Source organism: Antennarius striatus, chromosome 23, assembly GCF_040054535.1.
Source record: "Antennarius striatus isolate MH-2024 chromosome 23, ASM4005453v1, whole genome shotgun sequence".
In the NCBI taxonomy this organism is placed as follows: domain Eukaryota; kingdom Metazoa; phylum Chordata; class Actinopteri; order Lophiiformes; family Antennariidae; genus Antennarius; species Antennarius striatus.
In genome coordinates this window covers 5115567-5135178 of record NC_090798.1, presented here as the reverse complement: position 1 = coordinate 5135178, position 19612 = coordinate 5115567, and the positions used below count along the sequence as shown (strand labels likewise).

Here is a 19612-nt window from a genome sequence, read left to right as displayed (position 1 = left end):
TGTTGCCTTTCAAGAACAAAAACCAGCTATGACTTAGAAGTCATGTGGATGTGCTTGCCTTACCATGTGCCACCCAACCATGCTGACAGAGATCACATGATCTGATTTGGACACTTCCTGGTTTGAAACACAAACAGCTGCAGCCAGATGCTGTACACTTGATCGACTGGTAATCAAGACAACATAAATATTATTTTCTGTGTTAGACAAATTGTGTTATACACAGAGAGATGCTATTATTTTTGTATTAGGTACCTCCACAGGGCCTGGAGTCATCTTCATGTCTTTATCCTGCAGGGAGGACAACATAATCATCTCAATGTTCCGATTGGTCAAAAAAAAACCAACAACTAAATTTTCTACTGACTGGACATTTGAACAAATTATTTGTGCAATAACATGGTGATCACTTGACCCCAGCAAAACAAAGATAGTAATCTGCAGCAAGTGTTGCATGAAACCTTTGCAGGTCCACAGATGTTCGAATAGTATATTTTAACCTTTAAGACATGATTGTATTTGGTAAAAAACATCTAGTCATCAGTTTTCCATTAGATTTCCCCTGACAGCTCTGAGATGTTAACACCTCTGGACTAGACATTCTTTTCCTCATTGGGTCTTATGCGATGCATAAAATCTGTGTTAATTCTAATTCTATCTGTGTTAATTCTATGTGTAGTAAATACCAACTCTGCTCTACTCTACCTCATTGATTAAAAGATTTGTTTGACTGACTGTTGTACTCACCTTTCATTTTGCCCACATCCATGATACAATATTATGTCAAACATTTTATGGATGACAGATTATTTATTTTATGATTTCTGCAACAGCAATTTTAGACATTTATGTCCTTTCAAAATCTAATATTCTGCCACTACGTCCATTGTTTAAACCCACTTATAGTACCAAAACCAATTTATAGATATGAACAAGTGTAGAAAAAATTCAATTTGGATCACATTTCTCTTTGCACATTGCTCTGGGGCAGATGTTCAGATTGCTGTGATTTTGCAGTGACACTTCAGGATCAGGTCCTATATTGGTCTATGTACTTATTAGCATCATTTAGTTTTTATATTGGTTATTGCAGATGAAATATTAATTACTATTACTGACGGGTCAAATAAAAATGTTTAGAACAACACAATGTTAACATGATGAAAATCTGATCTTAGAACTGTTCACAACATTATGTCTATAAAAATATTATTAAAATAAAATGTCACTGACCTGCGGGGTTGGTTGTTAAATTCAGACGATTCAGCACAGATGGAAGAAAAACTTAATTCTTCACTTCTTCTATGGCTTTCCTTTTTTCTAGATTTCTTCTACTTTTGCCTTGGTTCATCATCCTCTATCTTCTCGCTCTCTTTTTAATTTTTCCATGTTTTTTTCTTTTCTCAAAAAAATCATTTAATTTTCTTGTTTCTTGTCCATCCCTCGTCTCTCTCCTTTATATAAGTTTATGCACATACATTCGTGCAATGTTTTTTTTCTTCAGGAATCCATCCTTTGACTCCTCCCTCTAATACAGATGCATAAATGTGATTGGATGAGGATTAATGTATGCATGACAGTCGATATTCAGTATCTTCTCTTCTTTTTCTTCTTTATGTAATATGTCCAAGATTCACTTGTTCTTTGTGTCCCTCATTCAGCCACTAGAAACACTGAACGTGATAGGTCAAGTTTGAAGGAGGAACAACAAGAAAATATTAGAGGGAAGCCCATGTTTGCTTTGCTAAAAGAGCACCTGTTTTGTTTCTCAAAGTTTTAAAAAATAAAAAAAAATTTGGATACATTGGCTCAGCCGTCTTGGCTCCTATATATTTACAATCCTGCAAAAGCTGAATTCAAACTAAGATTAAATATTAGTTATATTATTCACATTTTACATCTTGCTTGCTTTAGTTTCTTCATTTCATTTTTCAAAAAAAGGATTAGAAAGTGTTTTTTTCCAGCATTTTCACAAGATTTAAATAAATGTTGGATGAAATCGGTTTGGATAAGACTGTTAGTCTGTGTGCAGTGAATGTTTATATGATTGTTGGGTGTAAATACTTAAAAACCTTATGTGAATATGACAAAATGATCACATCACTCCTCAAAATCAATCCCCCCTATGAGAATAATGGCAGCCAATGGATCACAAACCTCCATCGTAGCCAAACATGTGTTTAACCTGCCTAAAACATTCACTACTCCTCCACTCAGTTTTGTGGGAATGCGTTATGCATTTAGCAGCCATGAAGCTTCACTGCCCCACAGTCGTCCATCAGCGTCTCTGTCCCCTAGGAATCTGCTCCCCTCTGTGAGGAAGGTTCCCCCTCTGAGGGCAATATCAAATCAGGTTGTCAGTGGGGCACCTTGCCTGCTGCCACAAACACACAAACACTAGAGAAACACAAGGTTACATGAATGATACTATCCATCAAGTTTTCCATTGTATAGAGGATTAAGAAAACTTTTTCTGTACGTACGTGTCATTTACACACCATGTGATGTCATTTGGCATTTCTGTGACATTTCTATAGATTCTTTGTTGATAAAAATTTTAGAAATGTATTTTTTCTTTTGTTATAAAACACTTTTTTTAATGTTGTATGCAAGTACCTTATAAAATGTGAATTCAATAGGGTGACAGCAGGAGTAGCTGACAGTCAGCGGTAAGGATGCTGAATTAAAAGCTTCATAAATGACTTGAAAGATGAATACAGCCTGAGTGTTTTTGCTGCCTGCTGTGGTTTCTGTCACAGGTTTGATTCCCAAACATCACTGTCAAAATGTCTCGGAGCAATGAGCACTGAAAAGAAAAGTGCCGTTAGAAAAACTTCAGTTTTCCCCCTGAAGCAGAAATGTGTGGAGTGTAGGTAGGGCGGTTGGACAGGCTTTGTGTCTGCAGGGAGCTGCTGGTCCTCTTTCCCGTTTTGATGTTGTACTAATTAGAATATCAGACGATAACGTTCTGTTCGTGTGTGAGATCCTTGTTCGTTGACACACTTCTCAATCGGATCCTCTGAGAGGGGTTGTGTTTGAAACATGGCAGCATTACCACCTACTTGTTTTTTTTTTCAACAACCACACTTAACATTTCTGTCCTCCCCGCAACCACTAGAGATGGGTTTTCAGTTCCCCTTCGAGGTAGATGCCAAAAACCCCCAGGACAGTTCCAAAGTTTGAACTTTTGCTCCATAATTCTGACCATCCTGCCCCTCTAGGGCAGAAAATGAAACCAAACCAAATCAGTTTGTTTGCTCCCTTTGCTTCTGATCATTATCCCTTAGAGCACATGTGTCAAACTCAAGGTCTGAGGACCAAATTTGGTCTGCCACATCGTTTTATGTGGCCCGCAAGAGCATAAAAGGTTTGGATGTAAAAATAAATGGGTGAAAAAGTGTTTTTTTGACCAAAAACTACATTTCCCACAATGTAGTAACCAAGCCTATTTTAGCATTGACTAAAGTGTTTTAAACAGAATGTCCTAACTTGTATTTGATGTTATTTTTCTTTATTCACTTGGATTGTTTGATCCTTGATTGATGGAGTTCTGTGGGTTTCATAACCTGACAAATTAAAAGGATTTGTTATAAAAGAGCAAAAAGCTAACATTTTTTTCTGTGCAACTGTAACTTGAATGAGTAATAAAGTCAGTGTTTTTTAACAGTAAGGAGTAGTTACATTTATTTTACATTACAGTGAGTTACATTTCATTTATAAGTTACAACTGGCCCTTTGAGAACAACTATGCTGATGATGTGGCCCTCGGTGAAAATGAGTTTGACACCCTTGCTTTAGAATGACATCATTCTGATCTTCTCACAGACATAGCAGCTGTAGTTTATTTACAGAGGAACTCTCCCAGTTGACCCACAGTTTTGCAATTCTGTTTTATAATGATATAAAAGCAGCAGAATGGGAATCCTTTGCACACAGACCACCAGTAACATTCACCCCCACCGCCTCAATTTTCTGTCATTTGTCACGACAAACTTTGAGGCTCCAGAGGTGAATTTTACATGACACTAAAGTCTCTGTGTGAGCTAAATATTATGTATTTAACAGGACATTTGGGGCTCTTAAATGCGTGTCCCCTCACATATGGTTTGACTGAATATGCGTATTCTCTTCCTACCCACCCCCCTTCTCATCCTTCATTTCAGTCGCATATCCCACCCTTCTGAGCGTGTGTGTGTTCCCGCCCTGCTTTAAATCTGTGTCGTTCCCCCATTTCTCTTTGTAGGGAGTCCAACTTGGCATTGATGCAGTCGCTGTTGGAGAAGCGTGTGTTTAAGTGTGTGTGTGTTGTCACAGGTACAACTAGGACACCAGGCAGGGAGGAACAAGGACTGAGATGAAACATGAAATTTCTGACTTACCATCAGCAGTGAATATTCATAAGGGAGAACAAAAACAGGACACTGACATTTTTAAATTTATTCTTTTTGTACTCTTTCTTTTTCATTTCCAAATGATGTCAGACAAGTTTTCCCAGAATCAACACAGGGACCGTAATAGAAAACCACAACTTTCAAACCCTGTCCACTGCTCTGCATAGATCTGACTTTCAATGGAGTTTTTTAATCCTGTTATAATTTTAAGAGGCAGCAGAAGATTAAAGTTGCTCTAACAGTGACAGTATTTGAATGCAATGATGGAATTCTCTTTGTTGTTTAAATTTATCACGTCAAAATAAGTTTTTGCTGTTTTTTAAATGCTGTCGTGTCAAAATCCAGTCCACACAGAGACAATATACAACAGTCCACTTTACGTCTGCAGCAAACCCAAGGTTGTAACAGTTCATGAAGATAATTGTGATTTCATCACAGTATAAATTAATGTAGTCTTTTACAAGTGTCTCCGATATTCGGACCCCTCCCCAACACTGTTGTCAGGTTCACATTCAACGGTTATTGTGATTATTGATCTGAGTCCCAAGTTGTTGTATCACTATCAAAAAACCTAATTGCATTCTCACCTGAGACGAGCTGAAAAATCCTTAAAAGCTGAAAGAAAATTGAATTAAATTCTAAAAGATAGAAACAAATGTAGTTTAAAAGAACAAACACACAGCTGTGAAAACTGAAATATCAGATCATATCCTAAATATGCAGAGTGTGACAATGATTGCATGAATACAAAGTTAACTGGAAAGTTTTACACCACCCTTAGTATCAGATACCAGAACATGGTTCTCTGCACCCATAAAACCAAGGTTTACGTCAGGCAACCTAATTCTGGAAGTGAACTTGACGGGGCATTTTGAAAAGCAGAGGCCACAGGCAGTAATCTTGTTGTGGCACTGGGTGCTGAAGCTGCTTTTTGTTTTGGGATTATGATTTATCCCCATCACTTCCCAGCCTGTTTCAAATTTGTCACAGCAGGATGGACAATCTGAGAAGCTGCTGATTCAACAGGAATTAAACTTAATCTCTCATTTGAGAGAGCGACAAACTCCAAACATCGGATGGATCCTATGGACGGAGCCTGTCATTCCTCTCTGTGAGAAGAAATAGAAATGCTAGAGTCTTCTGTCTTGTCTGCCACGACGGCTGCCAAACTGAAAATGACTAAACTTAAATGAAGTAAGTTGTGACTTTAAGGGCTCAGAGTATGAAAGGGAAGGAATCCAAGATGAATTACAGCCAATGCAGTCACAGACTGCAGAATAAAGCGACACCCCTGAATTCAAAATTTTACCCTGACCTACTTGCATAGGTCAAAGATCAAAGATAGGACTCTGACCTACTGTTGTTAATCAAAACAATAGCTTTGATCTATGGTTTTACACTGGCCTTCTCCCTCATCTTTCTATTGTATTCGGTGACTGAGTGTCCAAAAGTTGAAATTTGACCTTGACATAGTTTTTTCAAGGTCAAGGTCATCTCATTTTCATCCTCTTTGCCGCCTGAGTAATCTGCTTTTTGTTTTATCTTTCCATCTGCAACGGTTGAAAAGATATTTGGTGGGCATACCAACGGACGAACAGACGAACACAATACATCACCGCTTTGAAGCGGGATGTAATAAAATGCAACCCTTCATCAACCACCGCCTACGACGCATCCTAAGGATCTTCTGGCCAAACTGCATTAACAAAATCATCCCGTGGAAATGCACCAAACAAGAACCAATAGACGTACAGTTGATAAGGAGGAAGAGGAGCTGGATTGGCCACTCACTAAGGAGAAACAACACAGCAATAACCAAACAGGCATTAACATGGAACCCACAAGGAAAATGGAGCAGAGGGAGACCCAAAAACACCTGGAGAAAGAGCAGAGAACAAGATGTCATAAAGTGATTGATGTGGAAGCAGCTTGAGAGGATGGCCCAAGACAGACGAGGGTGGAAACGATTCATCAACGGCCTGTGTTCCAAAGGAAATATAAAGGCATAAGTCAAGTAGGAAAACTCTCTTCCCTTACTTAGGAGGAAATAGAGTAACTTTTTTCCCCATAATTCGTCAGAAAGTTATATTATGATGAACATTTAACTGACTTTTTGGAGATGTTTTCCTCCGTAAATTTCTAGTTTTCAACAGACTTCTTCAAACAGACTGCAAGTAAAAGCTTACTCCTGTTTTGTACTTAACTCAGAAAATAAAGACAATATGACAGAAATGAAGTGTTGGTGGCGCAGTGTAACAGAACAAAAAAGAAAAGCAACTTGAAACTGAAATCTAGGGGAAAAAAAGGAGAAAAACATCTCAGGAGGGAAAAGGAGGATCAGGTCTGCTGAATCAGCAAAAAACTCATGTTAGTTAAGATGTCTTTTATAAAGTGACTTATCTGCTGTCACACACACACCTACACACACACAAACATACACAACACACACACACACACACAGAGCCCGAGGGTGTGTGAATGCAAGGACGGCTTTCAGATAGAGGAAAAGAAAACACACCAGAAGTGCTGATGCAGCAGTTTAGAAAATGTTTGTCGTGTTTTTTTCTTTTGGTTGAAAACTTTTCTCACTATGGGTTTCAAATTAATCCACAGATCACACACACACACACACACACACACACACACACACACACACACACACACACACACACGCATGCACGCACACACGCACGCTGCCAACCTGTCAAACACAAATAACACACCACCATATGGCCTTAAGGGAACAGCTGAAAGTGTGTGACTGTTAGCAATGGAAACACAAAGTAGAATGCTAAAAATCTCACAAAATCTCATTATACTATGAATAGTGACAATAAAGGCTTTCTATTCTATTCAATTCAAGGGTGTTGAGAGATGGCATCTTATTTTCAGTTTCCAACTGAACTGTGCCAGTCCTAGTAACGCTCTCGCCACAGGACCAGGAAATAGGTGAGATTTTGTCAAGTCTCTGCTGTCCATCTTCTATCTTTTTTCACCTCTTTTCTTTCTTGCGGTTTTCTTCTCTTTTTTCTTCGCCTGAGAGGATTTGGTGAGGGGCGATTGAGTAGGGTCAGGGCTTATACTGAGTGGGGGCTCTTGGAACAAATCAGGAAGGGTATCAGCTTTAAGGGTTTCCAGGGATAGAAAGGTCTCAGGATGTTCAGCCACCTGAAGCACAAACAATATTTTTTTTCAAATTTATTATGTACATTACCTGACTAATCAATTCTTTCAACATTTTTACTTCTATTATATTTTTTAATCGTATCAATGGCTTTCTGCTAATTATTTAATAGACAAATAATAATTCAATATTTATCAGAAAACTGATGGCATTTAATATTAAAGCATCTCACAGGTACATTGATCAAGTTGTCACGGAGACAGACATCCTGCAACTCCTTTCGCAGTGTGGTCACATGACAACGGAGAGCAGAGACTTCCTGTTCAAGCCAGTCAAACCTGGAGCAGCAGGTCTGATAGAGCTGCGAGAAGGTGAAGAGAAGACTCTGCAAAGATGAAGAAAGAGTTGTTGATACGGGAGGCCGACATCATACTGCCGTTCCTGACCTCCTCTCCCACCACTAAACTACACTCCTTCCCTGAGCAGCTGAAAGTTGGTGCCAGCTTGATGGCATGACGGCTAGTCAGCCGTTCAAAACCGGTGCTGAAGGACATGTTGCTCCTTTGGATGGTTAAATCGTTCCCTGTTCTCTAAAAAAACCTCAACAGACACTACCAAATGCGACTTAGATTACAGTCTTTCTCGATTCCTTACACACATTTTCTGGTACTTGAGACACAATGACCACAACATGTAACTCATGCACCAGCCCCCTGAACCATTTCTGCTAAAATACAAACACAATTTCTGCTTTACAGTCAAATTTCAATTGTAAAACACACTTTTTTCAAAACATTAGACACAATTTTCATGAAGAAAATCTCTTGTTTTCACAAGGAACACACTGTAATTCAAAATTCTAAACTTAATTGCCCTACTATGTGGACTGACTCACCACATCAGAAAACACTTGCCACACAGTTTTATAATTAGCAATCCCAGTTTTGGAAGATGAATCCAAGCTATGGAAGATGCATGTGGAGATGTAACAGTCGATTCTTTTCATGGATGGGCTCGCCATGCCAGGTGATATTTCCCCCGCTGCTTGGCCAGGGAAAACATTGCCTGTGACATGGATGAGGTGTTGTGGCCAAATCCACACAGAAGACAGGATGCAGCATAGTTTCTTTTTCTTCTTACTGTAACTGCATTTTTCTGTTTTTGTTTTGCAACTGTACATTGTTTTTGTTGGGAAAAATAAAATATATTTGTTACAGTATTTGTCTGTTCTGAGTATAAAAACAATATTCTAAAATATTTTACAACACTTTTTTCTGTACTGTCTGTACTAAGTGTAACACTGAACAAAAAAGACCCAAGTCCTTGTGATGAAAGAAGGGTTTTCCATTCATCACAGTGTTTTACATTGAGCACATCAGTGTTCAAATGGTTCTTATAAATATCTACTCATTTGATGGCTTGTGTCTGTCATTTGACAACAAAACAACATTTTGAGAGGAAATAAGAAGCTTTACTTGTTTTGAAAGTAAAGCTTCATTTTGCAGGAGAAGTTTTGACCATTGTGTGTGTGTGTTTTTGGATTTGTGTGTAGAGTTCTGAGAGTATGAAGCATGCTTTCAGAAAATGTGTGTAAGCAATCAAGAAAGACTGTAAACTGCATTAACCTGAAACGTGAATCAACTTGCAAAAAAAAGGAAAAACCTGAATGGATAAAGGGCAAGGATGCAACACTCTCACCCAGCATGCACTATGAAAACAGAAAGAACTAAGAAAGAAAGAGTCTTGTTGTGTTACCTGGCAGGCTGCCATCTCAGGAGCTCCCATGATGCTCTCTGCTCCAATCAACTTTAGATGTTCCTTGGGTAATGGCAGGGGGCGGGGCAGTGCTGATATGGTGCAGTGTGATTGGATGAGAGTTTCTCTGACCTACAGACAGCACACACAGCTTGTTGTGAGTGTGAGTGTGTGCGTGTGTGTGTGTGTGTGTGTGTGTGTGCATGTGTGGGTCTCGACCTGCTTATAGCTCATCTCTGCAGCCCTCATGTTGCTGATCAGAAAATCTTTACAGCTGGGAAGAATAAAATGGACATGTCAGAGCTAAAAAACTGTTTTGTGGTTTGAGTATGATTAAATTAATCTCTGCTCATAGTGAGTACAAAAAAAACATTACCTACATGCATACAAAGCACCATTTTTAGATGCATTTAATTCTTATCTGAATGCCACATAAATCCATTTCAAGCCCTTAAGACAGAACAGGTGTGTATTACCTGGTGGCATCCCTCAGCTCAACCTGGAGCTGCTCTGATCTCTCCTCCAGCTGCTTCCTCTCCTTCTGAACACCTGACAGGTGCTTACCCAGAATCCTCAGCGAACGCTCTTTACGACTCACTTCCTGCCGAGCCTCTGTCAGAGACTACAAAGAGACAATGTGCAAAAGTAGCCCCTCAAAAGAGTTATTCCCTTACTGAACTCTTTAACTATTTCAAAAGTACCTTTCTAATCTGGATCAGTGTGTGTTGTGTGTCCATCTGTTCCGTGGTGTGTGTGTTCACTCGAAGCTGCAGTGTGTGAAGCTCTTTACTTTGTTCTTGGATCAGAATCTGAGCTTCCTGTTCCCGGCTCAGTGCCTGATGGAGCTCCTCACACACACTGTGGAACCGCTCTGATGGAACCTGCAAGCGCGCACACACACACACACACGCACAGTCAGGTGTGTGTTCATCAGAGGGACAGGACTGATGTGTGTTTTGAGCCTCACCGTCCTACAGGTCTCCTCTCTTGTCTGCTGCAGTTCTCTCTTTAGATTGGCCACCTCCAGCCTCAGGCTCCGCCTCTCCACCTCAGCTGAGTGCAGCCGCTGGCTGAAGAGCAGGAAGTGCTGCTGGAGGGTGGACACTACAGCCTAATAGGAGGGCAAATGTTTAAATGGTCAGTCTCTGAAGGCAAACACGCATGGTGGTGTGGGATTCTTGATATTTACAATATAAACCAGAGTTTTGGGTTTTACTTTTATTTATGATGTCATCTGATGACTGGAAGTGCACAAGTCAAAAAACCCTCCGTCTTACATAATTAAGTTGGTGCTGACATGCACTATGTTGAGCTCCACCCATTTGTGCTTCACCTCGCATACTATGTAGCTCACCTCATCAAAGGATAAATGGTTATAATGAAAAAATGAATGATTATTTTCCTCAGCCACATTTTTCTTGTATTAATCAACGACTGAAAATTAAATGTACTGAAAGTCATTTCTGCTGTAGTTCAGCTGGAGTACCCAGAAGTTCTCATTGTGTCTATTGTTCCTGTTTCCTACTGTTCTTACCTTTGTGCTGGCCTGTGGAGGCATCAGTCTGTTCAGGCCCCGTCTTAGCCGGCTAGCCAGCGTGTCTTCATCCAAACCGCTGTGAGACAGACTAGAAGTAACTTCTGAGTGGTCAAGAAGGTGATCCAGAAGGCGAGACAAAGCATGAGAAGCTGACATCATGTCTGAAGGGGAGGATCCTGGAGAGTGTCAGAGCAGCTGTCATGATGGCAGAACTGAACACGTGTTTAATGTGGTTCCTTCTCTGGGTGTTAAAACCCAATTAGTCTCTCTTGAAGGATTATCAAAGTTGGATTCAACCTCTAAACCTACTGCATGCCTCTTAAACCCTTTCCCAGCTAAATTTGTTAAAGAATTATGGCCATTGCTGGTCCCTACTATGTTAAATGTAGTTAATCTTTCTCTTACGATTGGTGCTGTTCCTATTAGCTTTAAGTCAGCCGTAGTTAAACCTCAGAGGGATATTGTCCATGTGCAGATTGTACAGCCCTTTGAGACATTTCTGTGAATCTGGGCTATACAAGAATAAACAAACTTGAAACTTGTGTGTGTTAGTGCATTAATGTGTGTGTGCGCTTGTGGGGTGTGTGTGTTCTCTTGCTTACCAGTTTGTGTTAGTGTCCCCTGAAGCTCAGTCATGGAGGAGAGGATAATGGAGGAAAGACACTTGGAATGCAGCCAGTGAGCGCACACATCATGACAACCTTTCCCATCACTCTTGTCGTCTAAAGAAACCAAAAAAACCAATCAAAATTCATATCACACACACACACACACACACACACACAGACACACACACAGACACACACACACAGACACACACACACACACACACAAAGAAAAATACCCAGAAAAAGATTTTAGAAATCTGTCCCTGATGCATATCCCATTAATTAAACTGGTATTGTTAATAGCATATTGTTGCGGTGGAGGAAGTACTAGCAGTAATATAATAGTAGCAGTGGTGATGCAAAGATGAAGTACTAGAATCAATGGAGGGTGATGTGTTGGTAAAAAAAAAGACAGCCAGCTTTAGACTGAAACTAGTAATACTAGTAGTAAAACCTGTAGTTTAAGTACTAGTTGTAGTGTTAAGAGTAGCTAGAATAGCTGAATATGAGTGAACCAATTAGATCAGAGTATGCACAGCCAATCAGCATCAGCGGTGTGTGACTATCTGAGGACTGAAAATGCTGATTGATTGAGGTGGACAGAGAAACTGACTGAAGAACCAAAAACTGTATGTAACATTATTAAAACAAGTTGGCGAACATGTAGATTCATAATTTGTATTGGAACACATGAAGCTAACAGCCAGAGAGAGAAAACCACTACTGTCTCGAATGGGTTCAAATGGGAAATTCAAAGGCAGTTAGATGGAGTTCCTGTAGCTCTGGACCTTCCTGAACCATAAGTGTAGCAGCCCACAGTCTAATTTTATTTAACTCATATTGTACCTGTGCACAGTTTGTCTTGACCCTTCTGTGTTGCCGTATATAACCCTCCACAGACACGCACAGCTGGCCTGTCATCTTTCATCTCCAGCCGAAACAGCACCGTTGTCTCTCTGGCGAGTTCACGTAGCCTCCTCACTGCCAACACCACACACACGCTCCTCCTCCATCGCCTCACTGCTCTTCCTTTTCCCCCCTTCTCCTCCTCTTCTCCTTTCTCTCCTCCCAGAGCTCCGGCCAGTCTCCGTACCTCCTCCTCCAGCACCTCCTTCTCTGCTAGTTGTCTGGACAGCAGTGCTTTCTGTTTACAGAGCGTCAGTCGATGGCGGTGAGAGTGTTTCAGCGCCCCAGACAAGAGGGAACATGCTGACAGGAAGGAGGCTGACTCCCTGCGGGCTTTAGAGAGGAGATCCTGAAGGTGGGAGAGGTCGGAGGTCAGGGACGAACTGTGGAGCTTCATAGAAGAGACTTCATCATGGAGGGAGTCGCACTGAGAACGATAGACCTGAAATAGAGAGCAGTAGTAATATCAAGTTTCCTATCAGTCTGAAGTTTTCAGGCATCAGCTGCTAAGGGACCTCCAACTGACAACATCTTGACAAGCATCGGAGCCTCTTAGAATCACTCTGGTGATTCAGCTCTGAGAAACAAAAGCACACGCTAAGCATTTGTATGTGCACGTTACCTGCAGCTCCTTCTGTAGCTGTGTGACAGTATGTGTGTGTTGGCGGGTCCAAGCCTCTTCCCTTCTCCTAGCGCTCTCCTCCAGACGAGACAACACACGCTCCTGACTGCGCTGCAGCTTATGGAGACACACATTTTTCTTCTCACACACACTTGTCAGGTGGGTGATCTAAACCAGAACACACATGTGACTGTGATCACACACTGCCATTCTAATTACATCACAGACTTAATGGCCATAATTTTTGCAGAGCGTTAAATTCCATTTTGATCCACATTGGAGTTGTGATGTTTTATTTTTTTTATTTTTAAAAAAAAATTCCAATTCTAATGACTTTGTTGTTCAATGAAAGGTTGTAGGATAAAGGACCACAAATATCATGGAATAAAACATTGTGATATATTACTAAATATATATTGAAAAATACGTTTAAAATATATTTTACCTCAAAAACATGCAATTGAGGTGAACTGAAGCGTAAAATAATTTTCTGTGGGTGTGAGTGTGACGATGCATGGTTCTGTGACGAGCTGGCATCTCATCCAGGGTGTACCCCACCTCTCGCCCGTAATCAGCTGGGATTACACAACACAAACAGCAGTTACCCTGTCATTGGCTTTCTGGTGGTCAGAGATCATGTGGTCCACATGTTCGTTGATGACATCACACAGTTCCGACCAGGTGAAGTTTCCCACAATGCTTTGAGACTGGTCGAGGGGAACACAGCCGGTCAGCAGGCGCTGGTAGATAGAGTAGAGGAAGGACAGGCGAACCTAAAGCACACAAACACAGGCTCAGTGTGATGCAGCATTTTATAGGATTTACTCAGCATCATTTCAAGTGTCTAATTTAATGATTCCAACGTAATGACATCACACTGTACTGCAGTACAACAACACACAGAGAACACATGTGGGAGGGAGAGAGCAAGAGAGACAGAAAGAAAAAGAGAAAGAAAAAGAAAACAGTGAAGCCTATACTACATCCTGCAAATGACATTGGAGTTCTGTGATTTTTAAACTCAATTTGACAAAGCAAAACAAAAATTCTGAGTGCAGTGTGATATATAATGTAAATTACAATAGTACTAGAAAATACAACTGTATACCCCTGTTGCCTTGTTCCGTGTAAACAGATAAAAATGGTGCAGAGGAGACTCTTTGGTGTCAGTATGTGTAAATAGACCCTGAAACTGTAGCAGAAATAAAGGAATTGACCTAATGACCTTTGACTCCTCCTGGTAGTCCTCAGTTATCTTCTGAACTTCAGCCATCCTCTCCTTTCTCTCTGCCTCCATCTCGGCCTGCAGACCTCTGCTCCGTGTCGACCAGTCAGAGCTTTCCTGTCGAAGGAGAGTCCCTTCTTCCTCCAGTTTGATCAATTCTTGCTGCAACTCCTTGACACAATGGATCAATCACATCGTTACTATTGAAAACGTCCTTTCTCCCACTGAGATCTGGTCATCAGTCAGCTGGTTTACCTCCATCTGTCTGCTCTGATCCGAGGTCAGCTGTTCAAGAGTCTGGTTATCCTTATGGAGCCTCTCTGCTGCAAGCAGGAGATCCTGGACCTGATGGCAGGAATATAAGAACATAGTAAAAGAAAGAGAGCAGAGTGTGTGTGGTTGTTTGTGTCTGTGTATACCTGTTTGTTGGTTGTTTCAAGTCTTTGCTGGAATGTGCTGAGCGTCGCCTTCAGTAGCTGTAGGACTTTAGTGGGACTTCCATCATCCTCTGCTTGAGAAGTCACACCTGTACACACACAAGGAGCTGCAGATTCACCTAATAAAGCTGTGACAGTTAATGACAGCATGTATGTGTAGTATTCGCACCTGCAGTGTTGTGTTGATGGAGGGTTTCTCTGAAGCCTTTCACACAGCTCACAAAGGCCTCCTCTGCATCACGCTGTCTGCCGACTGCCTACACAGAGAAAAGGACGAAAAATTCAAGGATCAGTTCCATTGCAACAAACATTCTCATCGACCTTGTGATGGATTCACCTGTTCTAGCAGCATCTGCAAGTCGGCGTGCCGTCTATTCTCCTCTTCCAGCCTCTCTGTGAGATCAAAGTTCACCTTTCGCTCTGTTTCCAAGGCAATGCTCAATTCAGACTTGTGCTGCTCAAACCCATTCTGTAAGCTATGCACAAACATGCGTTTTTTTATCAGAATACATCTGGCTATAAGGTTGTCTGAAGTTAGAAATTGTGACAAATATCTGGTCCCAGCTTGATTGGATGTAGCAACTGATACAGTATAAGACCACTATAATTCACAGACTGACTGAACACCTGCTGGTTTTAAATCACCAAACCTGCCGCAAATCTCTCATTTACCCTTAGGCAACTACAGGTATGGCAGCTAAGAAAACAAAAACAAAAACACCATAACCTCCCAATAAAAAAACATTAAATATTATATCAAAAAATACATCTATACTGGAAGTGGAAGTGTTACTGTAAACATAGCATACCGTTATGGCCATAAAAATGTACATTAATACATTAATAACACTTCATACCATCAATTCAACTTAAATGCTCTTCTTTAAATTGACTTTTCACCATAGAAACACAAGTGACTTCTATGCTGCATACAGTGTGAATACTAGAACCACAGAACGACAGAGGGATTATTAGACCCCTGATGTTTTCGTGTACATGTAATTCAGTAAATATAGAAAAACAAAAATCTTCAACAATTCTCAAAAGGGTTCCTTCTCCCCCCACACTTACATTCCTGTTTACAACACAGGTAGTGTGTGATCTTGAAACTAAAACTTTGGAGGTTGTTAAGCTGTTCCAGAAAAGTCATCATTTCCTGTTTGTCTGGGTACCTGTTTCCATCCTCAATGACTATCTCTGATAAAAAAAACCTTGGCCTACAAAACCCAGGAGTTCCTTCTTTAAGACTCTGCCACCAGGTTTCATGGGGATTCATCAAAGACTTTAAGTAATGCTGATAAAAAAAATACACAAAAAACAATTTTCATTCTAACCTAATCTGAACATTTCAATATGAAGCACAAAAAGTAAACCCTGCTGAGATGAAAAAAACAGACTGTCACTGATTAAATGACATCAGCTCACAGCTCCAGAGTGCGCTCAGTGCTGCAGCTCCTCTCTCTTTCCAGGATGTATGCTCGCTCTACTTCTCTGAATTGAGCTCTCAGCAGCTCCAGGCTGGACTGCGCCTCCTGCTGGTTGGACCGCTCCGCTGCCAGCGCCGCCTCCAGGTCTTTGACTTGCAGCTGCAGAAGGATAATAGAGACGCACTTCATTTGTCAAGTGTGTTCACATATTCTCTACAATCTTTTCTTGGACTATTTTCAGTGGCAGGTTAATTCACATTGGTTTTGAGTTTGGTGAAAAACTGTTTACATTGTGAACTCTGATGAATTCTTCATTATTAGGCTGTTTTACTAAATTCATCTAACGTGTTACCTGGATGACCTCAGAGTTGAACTTGGACTCCAGGTGAGCTGCTCGCGTCGCCTCAACGCTCGCCTCCAGAGACTTCACCCTCTGATCTGATACCTACAGAGACAGTGAGTCACACGTCTGCTGTCTCCTCATCTCCATCCTCTCCTCCCACTCCTCCTCACCTCCTTCTCTCTCAAGTTCTTCTCCTCTTTCTCCATCAGGGATTTCAGCTTGCATCCTTGCTCCCTGGTTGCCTCCGCCTCCTTCTCTCTCTCCTTCTGCACCTCTAGAATCCTTCTCTCTGACTCCTTCAGAGATGCTTCCTTACTCTGAAGGACAAAAAAAGAACTTCCAACAATCTGCTGGTGACACTTCCTCCCCTGTATGCTCATTTGTGCTTGTCTCTGACCTGCAGAAGTCGATGAAGTCGTTGGGTTTCTGAGCTGAAGTTCTGAATTTGCCTATCACGCTCCTCTAGCTCCTGCTGCAAAGCATGCTGGTCCTCCTCTCTGGCTCGTTGGATGATGACCAGAGCTTTCTGCAGCTTCTGAACTGAGGTCTGGAGCTCTGCAGTTTGCTCTGAAAAAAACAAAACAGAAAACAAAACTTCAAAAAAACAATACTTTTCTTGTTAAAAGCTCCACAACACATTAGAATGCAATTTCAATAAATTAAAGAAATAGCTGCTGATTCTACTTTCACTCAATATGTCTTTATGACCCTTGAAAATTTTACTTGATCAAAGCTATTTTGTCTACAATAAATCAAGATATTAAGAACTGGTTACTTGCATTCATGCTTCCTGGGCCTGACTGGTTCATGGAATGACAAGAATTTTACATCTACTTGATCACCTTGAATAAAAGCTACTTTACCAAAATAAGAATTCTTTTTTTAAGCAATTTCATTTCTCCTCACACACTAAAAAAAGGCCTGTATCATTTGTTCCATAAGCTGATGTGATCATGTTTAATCAATAGGTAGCTGTTCATTATAAGGCCTTGTGGAAGCTTCATTTTTCATCCGTATTATATTTTCATTGTAGTCTGAGATCATTACTTAATTAAAAGGAAAAATAGGTAATTTGTAAGAATAGCACAAGTACAGTATCTTAGCTGGGGTGTGTATCAGAAATTTATTTTCTGTACAGATTCAGATAGGTTTGTAGAACCAGCAATCATTCTATAACTTTATTTTATCAAGACACCATTTATAAATCATGTCGTCAAAAAAAATTCTCATATTCATGGTGTCCATATGTCTGCTTGGAGAATGTTTGGTGATGATCCGGATAAATATTTATATACATAAATATATAAATATATTATAAATAAATCAGGTTAGGGTTAATTACATTCTAGGCTGTTTTTTCACAAATCAAGTTATTTTTTGTGTGGATATGGAGGGACCGTTTAATGTGTGCACCTGTGAGTACTTGTTTGTCCCTGCAAAGCTCTGAAGCTTGGTCGGCATCTCTCCTGCTCACAGTCAGTTCGTACGCCAGTTCCTCCCGCTGAGCTTCTCCTCGCTCTACTAAGGACCTCAGTCGAGTCAGCTCCACCTGTAGCCTGCACAGCTGAGAGGAGAATTGCATGAAAAGTTCAATAAACCATGAAACTAGTCACACATCATCGAACCTGCAGACTCTAACTGGACAGATCAGCGCCGAAACATTATATAGAGCTGAAGCTGGTTGATCAGTTCTTCGTTTCTCACCTCCTGGTTGTAGTTAGACATCAGCTCCAGTTTTTCTTTCTCAAGTTTTTGAACTCTCCACCTCAGTCTCTCCGACGTCTCACTGCCCTCAGATGCCACCCTCCTGCTTCTCCCCTCCCTCTCCTTCCACTTCTTTTCATCTCCTTGGTTTGTCTTCCTATCTCGCTCCTCTTTCCCCCTATCTTCCCTCTCCACTCTTCTTCCTCGCTCTCCCGCCATCTTCTCTTGTTCCTGCACAGAGGCAAAGTGAGGGTTACAGTTTAAAACACAAATGGTAAACCTGGATGAACCTTTCTTATTTTAAAGATGGATATACAGTATCAGCTGTTTCATTTATCAGTAATGTCAAAAATTGAAAGTCTGTGCACCGTGATATTTCCTCCTTGGAGCTCTTTCTGGCTTCAGGTTCGGACCCCCACAGCTCTGGTAGCTGGCTAGAGGAGGCATACGCTCACACCTGCACAGCATTTAATGACCCTGGGGATGTATTTCCAATGTATATTAAAAAAATACACACACACACACACACACACACACACACACATTATATATATATATATATATATATATATATATAATGTGTGTGTGTATATATATATATATATATATATATATATATATAATTATTATTATAATTTTTTCCCACAATTACACTGAGCTTGGATCCTTTTCAGATGAGGACCATCAGATTGTTGTTTGTCCGCCGGGTGAGAGCTGGTTGCTGGGCTGCGGCTGTTGCCTTGTAGGCAAACACACTCAAACCCACACCAGGCAAACCTCCGTTTAAACACGATGCTGTGTTCTTAATGCTATATCACCGGAACAACACAATTTGCAACGCGCAAGAAAGTCAAATAAACCCTACACTTCGGCATGGGTTATAAACCAAAACACAGCATATTTCCATATATATACAGTATACATAAACACAAAGGGAGACGTGCAGCCCTATACATGAAATTGAGATTTCAGTCAGCTGTATGATGGATACGTGATTTATAAAATGTACTAACAAGTCGGGAATTTTTTTTATTTATTTCTATTCTCTGCTTTTATGAGTCTTTGTCAAAACAGAAACATAAATTCTCTACATTTTGTACACGGAACTACTTTCCTGTACGACGCACGCCGAAAGATGACCTGTTTATACTGAACAAAGAAGTCTCTGTGTTCTCCAAACTGATGACAACGTGTCTGAGAGAGTTTAATCAAACTTTCTAGTGAAGAATATTTAAGATAAATATTAGTAATATCGTCTAACAAACACTTACCGCTACTCTTAGCAATAAGCTGTTTAAATCTGACGCCATCTTGAGCGTTCTGACGTCATTTCCGCTAGTTCACAATATTCAAGTGTCGTTCTTTTTCTTCGCACACATATAACAATTTTTCAACAATTATTTTACACTTGACCACCCAGTTTGATTAAGATAATATAAGTTCCTAGCCATATAATTATCCATTGATTTTTTTTTTAGAGGACGTATGTAAATATTAACATCACAATTCATGGTTCAGTTCAGATGGTGGCGG

General features: G+C 40.5%; 1 protein-coding gene across 4 annotated transcripts; it reads right to left on the bottom strand.

Moving 5' to 3' along the window:
- Positions 1–4242: 4242 nt before the first annotated feature.
- On the bottom strand, positions 4243–19390 carry ccdc171 (coiled-coil domain containing 171). Of its 4 annotated transcripts, none has more exons than XM_068308769.1 (25): positions 19351–19390; positions 18448–18556; positions 18080–18310; positions 17789–17939; positions 16773–16942; positions 16546–16692; positions 16385–16477; positions 16031–16191; positions 14943–15081; positions 14775–14862; positions 14588–14694; positions 14424–14513; positions 14169–14339; positions 13549–13716; positions 12944–13111; positions 12262–12763; positions 11410–11529; positions 10805–10983; positions 10238–10381; positions 9972–10151; positions 9747–9892; positions 9490–9544; positions 9271–9402; positions 7748–7900; positions 4243–7559 (listed from the first exon to the last, which is right to left on the bottom strand). In XM_068308769.1, exons 3-25 carry the CDS (start codon positions 18296–18298, stop codon positions 7374–7376), a joined length of 3669 nt encoding a protein of 1222 aa, XP_068164870.1. In that variant the 5' UTR covers positions 18299–18310; positions 18448–18556; positions 19351–19390; the 3' UTR covers positions 4243–7373. The 4 variants fall into 4 exon arrangements, 3 of the variants coding, with proteins under 3 accessions (XP_068164870.1, XP_068164871.1, XP_068164872.1); XM_068308770.1 differs by having other exon boundaries at positions 7754–7900; XM_068308771.1 differs by having other exon boundaries at positions 12944–13060.
- Positions 19391–19612: the final 222 nt, after the last annotated feature.